Source organism: Syngnathus scovelli, chromosome 5, assembly GCF_024217435.2.
Source record: "Syngnathus scovelli strain Florida chromosome 5, RoL_Ssco_1.2, whole genome shotgun sequence".
In the NCBI taxonomy this organism is placed as follows: domain Eukaryota; kingdom Metazoa; phylum Chordata; class Actinopteri; order Syngnathiformes; family Syngnathidae; genus Syngnathus; species Syngnathus scovelli.
This window is the reverse complement of record NC_090851.1, coordinates 2,180,006-2,194,719: the sequence shown is the minus strand read 5'-3', so window position 1 is coordinate 2,194,719 and position 14,714 is coordinate 2,180,006. Positions and strand designations below refer to the sequence as shown.

The window sequence follows — 14,714 nt, the reverse complement described above, 5'->3', positions numbered from 1 at the left end:
GGTCTCAATTTGTGCTTTCTTTGATTAGGAGCGCTAAGCTAATTCGTGAAATTCGGCAAGCGCGACGAGAAGACGCAACTGGTGGATTTGAGAAGTTAAGAAGTCTGGCGTGTGTGGACGCATCCTTCAAGGAGGTAATGAGACTAATGACGGTTGTAATCTCTTTAAACGTAGGCTAATCTAGTCTAGTCGCCCTCTTTTACCGATGTGCCTGTGCATAAACCGTGAGGCAAACGGGATAACATTATTGTTTCAATACCGTTTTTAACGTTTGTGACTATTTTGGTGCGCCGAAACGTTCTCTTGTTTACCTGTGTGTAGGGCAAGGTGGCGCGATAACGTCTGTTGCCTCCCAAAGACTTTGCCGCACACGGGGCACGGGTAGAGCTGCTCGTTGAGCCGCCACTTGGCGATGCCGTTGCCCGGTTCGCCGTCTTCCTTTTCCGAGTCTACGACACATACAAAAGGACTGATGCCACCTACAGTCGGAGGACGGCACTGCAATGATTGTGATTTTATGACCATATTATTTGTTTTGCAATTTCCAAAAATATTTTTTTATATGTATATTTTGCCCCACTGGCGCCAAGTGTTCAATAGCAGCCAGACACTATTTGATACAACGCAGCATTTTTATTAAAAAAGTGTACGCGGTAAAACAAGTGGAATGAGCAAGCGCGAGTGTGTTCACACAAAGAGCTGATAACGACTTAAAAGAGGAGTGGAGTTAAGGGGAGCGAGCGGCACAAGTTCAAACGCACAAGGGAAAATGTGTGTGTGTGTGTGTGTAGGGGGGGGGGGAGGGGTTGAATTAACTTTCAGGCCACTCTTTGACACCCAGGAGCCAATCAGATTTCCATTAACTGGCAGAGGGACAGGTAAAGCTGGCACAGGCTAATTAACCTCTGGACCGCCGGCAGCCACAGGAACGGAGACCGGGGGCGACGCCCCGGGCGAGGGGGGGGGCACGGAGCCCAAAGGCTCGTTTGAGATCTAAGCGGCGAGCTGGAGCTTGACACAGTGTTGTTAATTGAGATGTGTGTGTGGAAATGCCTTTGTCTTTTCCTGTGTTTTGTGTGTGTAATGGTGTCTGTGTGTGGTACCGTTGAAAGGCGGCCGGGTGGAGGAGCCGGCCTCTGCGGGGGAGGAGCTTTTGGAGCGCGAGTTGAAGGGTGATTGTCGAAAGCACTCGTCCAAGAACGGACTGGAAAAGACACGGAGGAGACCATAGCGGCGTTTTACAGCAAGCACATTTTCTTTTTTTGGGTTTTGGTTTTCCCAGTCATTGACTCACCTGTTAATTCCCACCATGTTGCCGTCTTTGTGGTTGTTGGCTTTGCTCACTTTTTCTGAAAAATGAAAACGAGCACATTTAAGAAGGTTACGCATGACGATGATCGGGCTAATTTGTCGAGGGAAAAGAAGCCACCACACGTGCCACTTTCAAGGAGACTAGGAGCATCTCCAAATGCGGCCCAGCGTACCGCCCCCCCACCCTCGCCGACCTTGCCACCGACGCATCTCTGAGGTCTTACCGCTGCGGGTAATTCATATTGATTGCTCATTGTGTGACAGCCTTGCAGCAAGACCCCTGCACCCACCCTGCACCATTTCCCTTTGGAGCCAGATCCTCCTTTGTGGCGGTCGTCGCAGTTTGCCAGGCCCCAGAGATGCCCCGGCCTCCCTGGGTGGCACTACCCCCCCAACCCCACCCAGTTTTGTCACACCGCTCGCCAAGGACAGAGGTCTCCTTTTCACGTTGCCATGGCGATGCGGCACGGGAGAAATGTAAAGGCGGCAGGGAGGGAGGGCAGGCGGGCGGGCGGCGCAGGGATGGGGAAGTGTGTGCAGCCAAGTGTGCTTGAGCCGCCATGTCTGAAAACGAGTCAAGGGAGACAGAATGAGAGGAGAAGAAGCGAAGGATCGGTGCGGACATTTGTACATGCCCGCCGGAGAGCGTGTAAAGGTGGGCGTGTATGCAAGACCACGCGCGTGGATATTGTGGAAAGGAGTCCGGCCAGATGGAGAAATACGAACAAGTCAGCTGAGGGGGCCACTTGTGACTTTGGACATGATGGAAACGGAAGGAAAGGCCCATTTTAGTGACTGATGTCCAAGTTTATCAAGACTCAATGTCAGCCGTGTGGTCATACGTCGCGTCCTTGACTTTACGACGGCGCCGCCAAAGGACGGAAATGGAAGGTTTTACAGCTCACGCACACACACACACACAGACAGTCAGACAGACAGACAGCCGTCCTTGGTTGCTCAAAACACACCTGACAATTTGAAGAGGAGCTCGGAGGCCATTTTGACCGAGATGTCTTGGGAGAAGAGGTCCTTTTGGGGGCGCGCCAGATGCTCCGGGGGCTCGGTCTTCTCGCGTGGCCCTAAAGTGCCGAAAGGCAGCAGGTGAGCAGGGGGAGGAGCGGGCGGGGGAACGGGCGACGAGACTTCGGCAGGGCCCGGGTCCACCTCCATGGGCTCCGCTTTGACCTTCACCTTCTGGAAGTGGCCATCTTTGTTGTTCTCTGTGCGGGAAGAAGACATTTGCCATTCAGGCTTTGAGCAAACAACGGTATTCCGTCGCACAACTAGCGATGCTAACCGTTAGCATGTCAGTGGCATCAAACAGCTTGACACCTCTTTTTTTGATGAGTTCCAAACTGCTTTTGAAACTGTGGTGACTCAAACAAGACTCATCTTTTGTCAAATGATGAATGCGTACAGCAGATAGCTGTCAACCTCCAGTTTGGGAACATCTGCATTAAGGCCACAGCAGCTGTCTTTAAATAGTTTCAAGTCCCTACCGACTCGCATTTAACCTCGCTCGGCGAGTCAGTCGGCGGGGACATTCCTAACAGATGCCACATCTCCCTTAACTATTTTTAGCGCGCCTGCTTCTCGTCACCTTTTCAAGTGGACTCGCTCAGCCAATCAACCCCGTTTGCGCTCAGTCAAGCTAATCGTTGACGTCACGGCTATCGTAAACATTTTGGCCGCCCGGGTTCACGTCGAGTGTTTTGCTATTTGGCGTCGGCGGCCTCCCGACAGCTCTGAGCCACCCTCTTCCCGTCAGACGGCGGCGTGACCTCCCGGTGGCCTCTTGCCCCAATAAACGCACAGCGCCACGCTAAATGGCTAAGCCCGGCTATTTGGACTGCTCCTTGGATTTCCTTTTTTTTTTTAAGCTCATTCATCCTCTGGAAAAATCTCCTTTGATTTACTTCTGCTGATACGATTGACAGAGCAGAGAGACGTTCGGACGTACGCAAGAAATCTGTACGATGAATCACAGTGTTGTTACGCAGGGGTACTAATGTGTGAATATTGCGATGATCATTTGGTTCAAGGCCAAAAAAGCTTCCGCACATTTGACGGCAATTAATTTTGATAGGCTGAATTGGATTTGGTGGCAAACAGATTGCAACAGTTAAACGTGTTAATGAATACACGCCGTGCTTTTTAATTACGTTCTTTTCTGACGGTTTGAGGTTCCTATAGGTCATGAAAGGTTTGCCTATAGCAGGATTGTATACAAAAAAATTGTCATTATAGTCTTTAAGTAAAATTTTGTACAAAAACAAGCATCTTTTTTTTAAATTAGACTTCACAATTTTTTCAAATTTCCAACTGTAATTAAAAAAATCTATATTTTTCCAAAATTAATTTGGAAATATTTGTTTGTAAAGACATTAATATCTCCAAATATCTGAGCAATTTTATTGTATTTTATGTAAATTTCCAATTATTTTTTAAAATCATTTAAAAATGACCATCTAATGTAAAACTCTGTAAAACTGAAATGACAATGCTCTAACCAATCTGTGCTTAGGCCATAACAAAACTATAAAGCAACCTATAAAAAAAAAAAATTACATTTTTATGCTGGCATCAAACAAACAAAGGCACAAAAAACCCTTGTGGGGTTCATAAAAGTCCAGGTGTCAGTTTGATTAGAGAGCAGGACAAAGAGAAGAGCCACAGACAAGCATCAAACCCCTCTAATCCCTTAATCAGGTGGTTGTGTTGGTGTAGGAGATGCGGCGGTGGGAGGGGGCGGTCGGTGCAGGCTTTAAGGGGGCATGAGGGGTCAACCAGGGGACGCTTGAGCATCCGTCACTGGATCGCCACCCTTAACAACTAGGAGGGGGGAAAAAAAACAACGCGCTAAATGTCACGGCCGTGAACTCCCACACTTGGCTGACACAAACATGTTTAGCGGCGTTACCCGGCGATGGCACGGCGCGGGTGGGAGCTATCTGCTGGGGAATACCCGTATTCCACTTGTCATCACATAAAACGAAAAAATATGGCTTCACTCCTACGCCCATGACACTTTTTCCGCTGCCGTAAAAAGAAGTCCATTGCAAAATACTGCCTAACCTCCAAAATGGTACAATTCGGAGAAATAGGAACTCGAATTTCTACATGGCACTTTTTTGCTTAGCTCAAGTGAGAGACTCACCTTAGCTTTTATAACACGCACAGGAGTTACAGAGTTGTAAAACATCACTTTTCTGTCCCTTTTGTTAAAGTCAAGTGTTGGAATATTTTAGCGAGAATGCTATAAAATATTGCTAGTCTTCCGAGAGACGAGACTAATTGCAACAGCACGTTATGAAGCTTTTAAAAAGAAAGAAAAGTGCTCCCGTCGGGACTGCTAAACATCCCTCGCATAAAAATCTGTTTAATTAATGCGACATAATTTCTGGCCTTTTTTGTCGTCCTTGATTTTGAAGCCACTTGATGCTTTTCGTCGTCGTTTAACCCGTAAACGAGTCCAAGCATTTTCTAGTGTGATGGTCGTTGAATGAATATGGAAAAAGGGGGAGGAAAAAAAACATGTAATATACAAAATTCTGATAGCAATTAATAAATGATTGATGTAAAAAAAAAATACTCTATACGGAGTGAATAATAAAATAAATAATAAATAAAATAACTTTTGAGGTCACTTAATGGAAGACAGAAATTAATTACTGGCGGCTAATTTTTATGTTATTATTTCTGTCTGATATTGAATATATTAATGTGTAAAACAACAACAACATAAATTTTTACTAATTGGTTTTGGTTCGGTTGCGGACAGAGTCTGCTATGCTTCCACTATCAAGTACGAAAAATGAAAAGTTTATAGAACTGTAGGTGGAAACGCAAGTTAAAATAATAAAAATTAATTAGGAATAAATTACCAGCCATTTGTGGTAAAACTAAGTCAGAAAGCGCCGGAGGTTATTATGTTTTGAAGCGATAAACTCTTGACTTGCCATGTCAACAACAAGAGCGCACGCACACTGACGGCAAAACAAAGTCACGGCATTAATAACCAAAATCCGCATCGGCCCAATTTGACGCCTCGGTATGAAAACCGGGTCGGCGTAGGAGTAGACGGAAGGCTAAAGAGAGGGGAAACATTGTCAAGCGGTGCCAGAAAAAGAACACCTGGGGGTAGCGGAGGGGGAGACGGCTCGATTTGAAGTGACAACCCCCTCCCCTACTTGGTACATCCGAGTCTACCCCTGTCCTCGCTCTGTTATTCCGCATCCCTCCCTCCCTCCCTCCCTCCCTCCCCCACAAGCACATCTCCTTCCTCCACTCTTCTCTTCTCTTCTCTCCAACCTGCTCCTCAGACATGGGGTGAAGAGTTCACGCTGCTTCAAAGGGCTGCAGTATGGAGACGGCGTGTCATGTGGGAGCCTGTAGACTTCACACACATCTGCCGCTGCTAACATTGATCGCCGAGCGAAGCAGGCCGCTCCGAGCTTGCGCCCGACCATAAACATAAGTCGCCAAATAAGGTCAAAGCGACAAAAAAAAAAAGATAGAGAGGGGAAAAAGGGCAGGGGGGAGGGGGCAGGACTTCAGAGATAAGGGGACAGTATGGGGGTCAGTGAACGGCCACACACTGAAGGGGGCACGGCGAGGACAGCCGCCCAAAGCTAAGCGCAGCTTTCGCGTGATGCCAGATTACGTCGTTGGTGACGATTGACATGGACGGATGATTAAACTGCGTCGCGTGTGAATCATTAAAAAAAAAAAAAGATGAAGTATGAATGTGCAGGGAGGTCAATGGTACTCGAAGTTCCTCAATGCTCCGACCGGCTTTTAATTTGCCCGCTAACGAGCGCCGGTTAAAAATCCTCAGAAGACGACGCGCCCCGTTCCTAAGAGGCGAGCGCATCGTGTGATGTCACAGCGATGGCACGTGACGGCTGTTACCCGCATTGATGCCACTCATCTGGGGCGTACACCAGCCTTGCCCCGCAAACACCCGTGCCCATCTGCTGGCACGCTTTTAGCCGTCGGTGCCGGGGACTGTTTAGCCCAGCATAATTAGCCCCCAGACACTACCAGTCTGTTTTTTTTTTTTTAAGCAGATGTGGAAGACTGCATGAACAATGTTTGATAGAAAAAAAAAGCGAGGAGCGATGGATTGTAGGAAGATGAGAGCGAGGGGGGGGTAGAAGAAGTGACCTAGTTAAAAACGGGATGATGCAACTCACGTTACGGCACAATGTGCAGTAATGATGACAGCATGTCTTGATTGGAACCCCTGCTACTATATCTCCGCTGATCTTTTGTGCTCACGCTTTTCAAGCTCTTGTGAATGACGCCGTTACCGCACAGACATGAGCAAAGCCACAAACCAGGTGGGCTGTGATTGGTCGTAACCTGAGCTGAACTGTGATGTCATTTTCAGTCAACGGTGGTGGCAAAATGGCCGTGCCCTGAGATGGATCAAATAAAACTGGGAGGAACAGCTACGAAGGACTAAAGGTTTTAACTGTGTTTAACGCACAGTGGGGGAGGGGCCAAAAGACAAGGAGCGTGGATTTTGGAACATAACTCAGCGAGAAATGTGGAAGCGCTGTAACGATGACAACGTGGGCTGCATTGATTTCCCGCACACAGCTAAGACGAACCCCGCTCTGACTCGCCTCCCCCTCCCCTCCCTCTCGATGTGATTTGCGTATTATGCATCCTTATTGCATTACGGCTGCGCTGCCGCTGACCTTTCCACAGTGGACACAGAGAGGAGGCGATTGTGCGGACGCCCTTGAACCTCATGACTGTAATCACATGTGACTGTGAACGCGCTGACCTTTCCGTGGCCCCCTTTTCTCCTCATCCTCACCCCTCCCCCACCCACCCCGGGGTCACTCCAGGGTCCAGACTCTTGTCAAGGCTGTCACTCTTCCCCAATCCTCTCCGTCTCCGCTCCCCTCCACCGCCCGTTGCCGTGGCAACCAGACACTGCGCTCCGAGGACAGAGAGCGAAGCGTCGGATGAACGTTTCGATATCGCTCGCCTAACCCGGGTCAACCGAGCTGCGGCGCGGACAATCTGACGCGAGAGGGAAAATAACATGAAAGATACGTCGACGACATCATCGCCTAACTACCGCCGAAGGTGGTCAACAATTTACTTTTGTGACCGAGAGAAGCTCACAGAAGGTCCGCCTCGCTTTTCTCACTCGCACCAGCGAAGGTTGTCTGCTTGCAACATCTTATTACCGAGTTCATTATAAACATGCCACCCGGAAGGTTTGTATTTTATTCGGACGTTTTCCAAATACCAAACGGACGCTGAACTTCGCCTCTTTGGCACACGGTTGACATTTTTAAATTGCCTGAGAGTCACTTCGCAGCGGTAGACAAACAACGCACTCCAACTAGAGCCGACATTCGCGGCAGCTCATTTTGGATTAAAACAAGCGGCGGCCCGAGCGATTTAGCAATGACGCATCAGTGTCCGGAGGCGAAATCACTTTGCTCCATTAGCGCGTAACCGACGGGGGCGGGGGGAAGTCTTGGTTGCGTTAAAACGAGCGTCTCATTTTCTAATTGTTGGCCTCGCTTAAGAAATGAAAGCAGTCGCAAGTACGTTTTTGGAGGTTGTCGGCAAAACGCTACAAACAATCTGGAACAGATCAGATTATTATACAATTAATAATTAATTATATAATTCCGATTGTTTTGCTCTCAAGTGGTGTTTGTTTTTCACATCAGCGTGGGGGAAAAAAAAGCCCTAAACTTATTTTGTTCCTTACATTTATCTTTAAATTAATTAATTGATTATTATTAGAATTGTCTGCATTTATCCGAATCTCCAAAAATAAGAAAAAATAAAAAATAAAAAATCAACCTACCACAGAAAGAAGACGAATGCCCTTTTTGCCATTTTTTTTGTTAGAGTGTTACTCAAGGACACGCTCACCTTCTCTACCACTGAGCCGTGAGCCTTACAAAATGTTTCAGCCCGGCGGAGTACAACCAAGAATCGAACTTGCTGATCGGCCAAACTCGCGGAACACCACAGTAAAAAATATCAATAGTAGTGCGTGACCTGGAAGCGTCTCGACGAATTCTCTCGGTAAACGCGAGCGTTTAAAGGGAGGTCATGTTGTTGTCAGACCATTTATACACAAACTACTGGCTGGAGGTTGACGTGTGGGTCAAGGAGGATTTTGATCGTTTAACAAAGGACTGGAGATATTTCTTATTATGCTTGAAGCGAGCGACAGACTGTAAAAGTAATGATTTAAGTCAAGTTCCAAGACCAAATGATGGGATGCCACAGCGGTGCTCAGATCTTAACGCGGGTTTTTGATCCTACCTGATAGTTTGATCAGCAACTCGGAGGCCACTTTCATGTTGATGTCTTGGCTCAATAAGCTGTTGGTAGCCGGGGGGCTCCCTTCCCTCGGTTTGAGGGACCCCGGACGTTCCGAAGCCGCCGACCCCGTGATAGCGTCCTGGCAGAACGTCCCGGGGAAGCTCGACGGGATTTGACACTGGGAGGCCGGTCTAGGACTCAAGGCTTCCTCGGTTTTGGGTTCTTCCTTCACGTGGAAGGGCGACTTCAGCGCCTCCCTCTGGTTGGCCGCTGCGGAGGATAAGAAGTTGTAAATCAGCAATCTGAATTGTGAACATCTTGAAATATTGAGTGAACATTTTTGTTTGAAAGTGGGAAGTCCAAGTTTTGGTTCCTTCTGAATAGTTTTAGGGTTTTCTAGCTGAGAACATCTGTGCTACTTAGGATTTAGGAAACTAATCCCCCAACTGACAATATTGAGTTTGCTGACTTTATTCTCAACTTGCGGCCTCCTACGAGTCTGTGATCCGCTTCCATAGCGCCCATCCGCAAGCAACACCGATGTGAACCGCGGCGCCGTCGTCCTTATCTCGCAATCTCTATAGGAGCTTCTGGAGAAAGCTGTCACACCGTCACCGCCGCTTTTCAGACAGAATCTGGGCCACATCTAATCCGCCTTTAGATGAATAATTAATAATTAGCCACGGAGCAACTTCTAATAGAAGTCCTCTTTGTATCGCACGTCGCATCTCATTACACAGTGCCGCTACAAGACAAGACAACTAGCTTCAAAATTTGGCGAACAGTGTTTTGGTTCACACAGAATCCTTCTTCGGGGAACATCGCTCACCATCAGACGCTTGTCTGTCCACCGGAGTAGGAATCTGGACCATCTCACCTAACATCTTTAACAACCAAAGGCCCGCCAACCCCTTCATCCCGCCTCATCCATCTGCGGCGACTCGGGGCCCCTCTGATTAATGGCCCTCATGCCATCGGGGTGGAGGGGTCAGCAAAAAAGGGGGGGGGACAGGTGCTGGTGTTCCAGGCCACCCGTACGGTGAGCGATGCCACACCATGGCAAGCTGGGATTGTGTGTGCGCTACAGAGGAGCGAGCAAAAAGAGAGGGGGGGGGGGGGGGGCCTGGTGGCATGGCGACCTTCAAGTTCACGGGCAGTGGCGTGGGGGTCACAGCCTGTACCAGCTGGAAATGTCACGTCGTCGGATGTCGGCGGACAGGCTAAGTATAACCTGGTCGGCACCTGGAAGGACGTCCTCTAATTAGAAGTGTGTCGGGCCATGTTGGATCAGACCCGGGGTACAGGACATTTGCGCCCCCATTTTACAAAACACCTAAGAAAAAAAAAACATGAGCCCATACGCACGCTCGGAGGAAAACTGAAGACAAATTAAAGGTGCAAGCGAGGCCATTACTCCCATTCCGTTTGTCACAGTGTACAGTATAGAGCACTGGTATCAAACATATGGCACGGGGGCTGTTTTCCGGCACCATCGATGAGATTTTGCGGACCTTTACTTGACATCAAAGATTGTATTCAACTATCAGTTGCTTAAAATTACTCAAGGACTCGATGGAGTAACCAATAGCATAATCAATTAGTTTGTGACTGCCCTAGTTGTGAAAGAAATATGCATTATGGGTCTTTTTTTTTTTTTAATGATACTTTGCTGACTCAGTAACGGACTTGGTCATACTGCACTTCCTTACAGCTTCTTTCAAATTTTTAACACCCTTCGAACAAGCAACAATTCCATCCCGACAAAGCTGAGCTCACACTGCAGCCTTTTGTCTGTCGGAATCGCACCAACACAACACGGGGACGAGCGTCCAGTTTTTCTCGCATGTCATCTTGCCAATCGAGCCGAGAAGCAGAAGGAGGGCATGTTTCTTCGCGACTCGACTTCTCGAGTAAGATCTTTTTTTTCTGAGTTTGAATGATGGAAAAACTATTTGATTCTTTACATTTTGCCATTTCTAAAGGTTTCGATAAGGTACAAAAGTGCCTCTTATGTCAAGGCACCAAGGTAAACCAGACGTTGATCCAAAATAACAGGACTCCAAATCACATAAACACATCAAGGAGAAGAGCATCGAGTTTTTCCTCGCATGTCACCTTGCGAGGTGAGCCGAGAAGCATCTTTCTGGGTGACTGGCCATCTCCAGCTCCCGAGTCAGCTCCCTTTCTGCCGCCGCCGCCGCGGCGCTATCAGTTTGTCTGCGTGTTATCACAGCCTTGTGACACCTGCCAGCGACGCTACATACATCGGCGTTCTTTTCGCCCGCGCCTCCCCCCTCCCCTCGGCCGCCTCCTGCTTTTCTCGCCTCGCGCCTCATCCGTCTAGCTGCCAGCCGCTTGTCCGCCGCGCCTCACCTCTCGCTCTGCGGCCAGGCCCGCCGTCAAATAACTTCATTAGCTTTCCACCTCTGTCACGCCGGCCTGCTCTCCCTCTGACAATTGGCTGCTGTTTTATACCGGTGGAAGAAGAAGAAGATGAAGGAGGAGGGAAAAAAAAAAAAAAAAAGCGCAGGGCTGCGTCGGGCGGGTTTGAGAACCCAACAGGAGCTGACGGCGTGCAAGACGGCGGCGGACAGCGATGCTGATGGCTGCAGAGGAGATGTATGGACAAGAGAGGTCACGCTCAAAGGGCCTTCCTGTGCATGTGCACTCAGGTGGAAGAGGAAATGGGAAGGCTATTCAGATCCACCAACGTATTATATGGACAGCGACAAAGCAGACAAGGACTCCAGATATATCAAGTACAATGTCAGCAAGGACAGACTGTTTTCATTATATCAGTCGCACGCCCACTCCGTTGCACTCGCCCACTCCATTATGAATATTTGTCCAATGCGTTTTGACCTTTTTGTCGACTCGCGTGCGACGCTTTTTAGGTCACCGAACAGACTTGAGCATTCCCAACCTCGTGATTAAACGCGCCTTGACTTGCAAGTTTACTTTCATTGGTTCCATTAAATTCTCCGTAAAGGACTTTTCACGTGATTCAGACACTTTTTAACTATTTGAAATGGCGTTACGTAAAATTGACTGGTTTCTCTCCTTTAAGGTTTTCGAGCTGCTCTTCACGTGGATGATTAGCTAAGGAGGTCAATTAACTGAATCGTTACTAGCAATTAGGTCCAAATTGATGATGTTCAAATACAAAGCTGCTTCTGTACTAGATGTGCAGGACGGTGTTAGTTTTCTGCCTGCGGTGCGAGGAGAGAATAATATGCACAGTATTCTCCTGAGGGAGGGAGGATGGGGGGGGGCAACAATCATAAGAGCGACAACACCTCCCACAATGCCCCGCGTGGCAATTACTCACACCCAGCCAAGGTCGAGCTCACAGTGCCTATGTCAGAGCGACTGGGGGGGAGTGGGTGATGTCTGGAGGATGCCCACATGATTAGCTCTGGTCCACTGGGCACGGGGAAGGGAGGGGGGGGAGCGGCGTGGCTTTCATCTCCAAATCAAAATGTGGATCACGCCGGACGGCCGACGGCTGTGTCAGCACGCCGTCGTGCAAAATCAAAGTGGATCGCCGCAATGCTCAATAGAAAGTCCCTTCCAAAATATGCTGCTACTGTTTTTCAAAATGGTGTCAGAAGTAGGATCCATGACACCCTCCCCCTTCCCAATATTATGTCATGGTTCAGGGGGAGTTCACTGGCTTGGGGGAAGTGGACGCAACTCCTCGTTTTAACATCTCTGGCTCGCTCAGATGTCACTTCATCTGTCTGGTCTTTATATCTTTCACCCGCCGCCTCCCTTGCTTGGCCTTGGGGGACCGAGGCGAGGCGGGGAACCGGGGGTGTAAAAAGTAGGAGGAATGAGCTACCCGTGAACACACTCAATCTGGCTTGCCAGGGAGAAGTGGAGTCCCGAGAGGAAGTCCCTCACCCTCGATATTTTAAAAAGATCTGAGCCCTTGCTTCTTCTAAGTAGCCATTTTTTTTGGGACAAAAGAGATACTTTGTGATCAAAGGGGCGGTATTCATTAAAGTCCATAATCATTTGGACTTTACTTCATCTTTTATATCCGCCCACATTCACCTTGAATGACGGCCTCAACGTAAGATGTCCGCCGCCTGACACTGCGCTGACATTGGAAGAAGTCACCGCTGGCTCCTCCCTGGAGGAGCCCGGGCTTGATTGCGCAGTCTGGAAGTGAAGTGCAACTGCCATTTGGAGTCGGGGGCGGAGTGGGGTGGGGGGCAGTTAGTTAACCGAGTCGTCCTAGTCCCCCCGGCGCGTACTGGCTGGGTCACAGGATGGTGAGCCAAGGGCGCTAATCATTTCAAATTATAAATTCCTTTTTAATTATGAATTATGCATACATTTTTAATTAATCTAATGTTCCTGTTTTTTTTTTTTCTCCCGAAGATCTCAATCTAATTACGCAGCATTAAGCGCGAGATTGGCAGCCGTAGCCTCGACCCCGGCGCCGAACCTCACCTGACCTTTTTCCATCAATCTTGCTGACGTCTCTGAGTGGCTCTTTTTATACTCTGCAACAAGGTGCATCTAAACAGCATCGGGGGGATAAACATTCCCAAAGAACGGCGTGTTTGTCAAGTAGGTACAAACCATCTTTTAAAATTCAATGGCAATAAAAAAAACAATCTCGAGATGAATGGCAGCTGATTATGAAACGTAGAGTCCCAGATTAAACTATATTTTTCACATAAGCCAGGGTTGAAAAGTTTAGGTTCTTTTCTTATGCTCAGATTGCATCTGAAACGGAGAATTCCCCGCTGGTTTCGTAACCTCCGCATGGCATGCTATGAATTTGTCTTCATGCAAAGAATGTTTCACGGTTCAGCGTGAAGGTCTTCAGAAAACAACGATAGATGCGAGTGGCATATCAACTCGGTGTACTTTTTCAGATGGAGTGGAGCTTCACGACGCTCAACAATCACTCTGATTGAAATATTTGTCCATTGATGCTAATCAATTAGTTGTATGCTAACCTATGCTAACAATAATCCACCTGACAATACTCGTAACGCGTACTAACCTGATAGCTTCATAAGCAGGTCAGTGGCTGTCTTGGTGGTGATGTCCGGGCTGAAGAGGGAGGCCGTGGTTGGACCACTTGGGCTGGAGTGCACCCCGCCGCCTGCGCCCGGCAGGTCCAAGGAGTTGGCGCTGCTCCTAGGTCGCTCCCTGCCCATGCTAAACGGCGACAGGACGGACAGGTCCCTCTCCAGCGGCTCCTCCTTGACGTTGACGTGATTGGACGACGCCTCGCCCGGCGGGGACGACTGCAGCCGGGCGTCCGGATGCAGAGGGGACAGCCGGTTCCCCCTCGAGTCGGCTGGGCCGCCGGCGTCGCCCATCAGGGAGCCCTCGCCTTCGGTGTCGGTGGTGAGCTCCTCTTTCACCTTGACGTCGGTGCGGGGAAAGTGCTGGTGGCAGCGCATGTGGAGCTTCAGGCTGAAGTGACGGGAGGAAGTGAAGGGGCAGAGTTCGCACTGGAACGTCTCGCCCCGGTCTTGGTGCTGATGGACCTGGGAGAAGTAGCCCAGGTGTCAAATTACAAGATTATTATATTTACACGCGAGATCAGATTCGGAAATTTTCAGGCTTTATCGGATAGAGACGGCGACTCACCTTCATGTGGGACTTAAGATTGTCTTTGCGGGCGCAGCGGAAGGGGCACAGCGGACATTGGTGGCTTTTCAAGCCGGTGTGGATGACCATGTGTCTCTTCCAGTAGCTCTTGCGCTTGATGACCAGACCGCACACAGGACACTGGAACGGTTTGCCGCCGTCTTCCGGAGAGCCTTGAGGGTAGAGACACCGCGTTTAGAAGTGACATTTACAAAAGCCCAATTAAAAGCAGCCTTTTTATGTACTGTGTGATAATGCTGCAGCTTTGTTCCTGCTAAGACAATCAAATGGAAAGCCTTTTCAGCGTGAGGCAGGTTAGCAAGAAAATTGAACAAAGACCACTGCGGGAAATGTCAGCTGGAAACCTGAGGTGTTTATTATTTTATTTTTTTTAACGTCTCGATTATTGTTGTTGGCTTTATATCCGGCATCCATTACGGCTTAATTGGTCTTATTAGAAGGAGACATGATGGCATTAC

At 48.7% G+C, this 14,714-nt stretch overlaps 1 protein-coding gene across 3 annotated transcripts in view; it reads right to left on the bottom strand.

Moving 5' to 3' along the window:
• znf827 (zinc finger protein 827) overlaps positions 1-14,714 on the bottom strand; it is a 38,157-nt gene that overhangs the window by 6,719 nt on the left and 16,724 nt on the right. For all 3 annotated transcript variants that reach the window (XR_007481618.2, XM_049721796.2, XM_049721797.2), the window contains exons 3-9: positions 14,236-14,408; positions 13,640-14,132; positions 8,620-8,889; positions 2,280-2,531; positions 1,295-1,349; positions 1,104-1,204; positions 312-449 (exon numbers count right to left, since the gene is read on the bottom strand). Coding sequence is in view for 2 of the 3 variants with exons in the window: in XM_049721796.2 (XP_049577753.1) it covers positions 312-449; positions 1,104-1,204; positions 1,295-1,349; positions 2,280-2,531; positions 8,620-8,889; positions 13,640-14,132; positions 14,236-14,408 (1,482 nt within the window). In the remaining variant the exon portion in view is untranslated. The remainder of the gene's footprint in view (positions 1-311; positions 450-1,103; positions 1,205-1,294; positions 1,350-2,279; positions 2,532-8,619; positions 8,890-13,639; positions 14,133-14,235; positions 14,409-14,714) is intronic.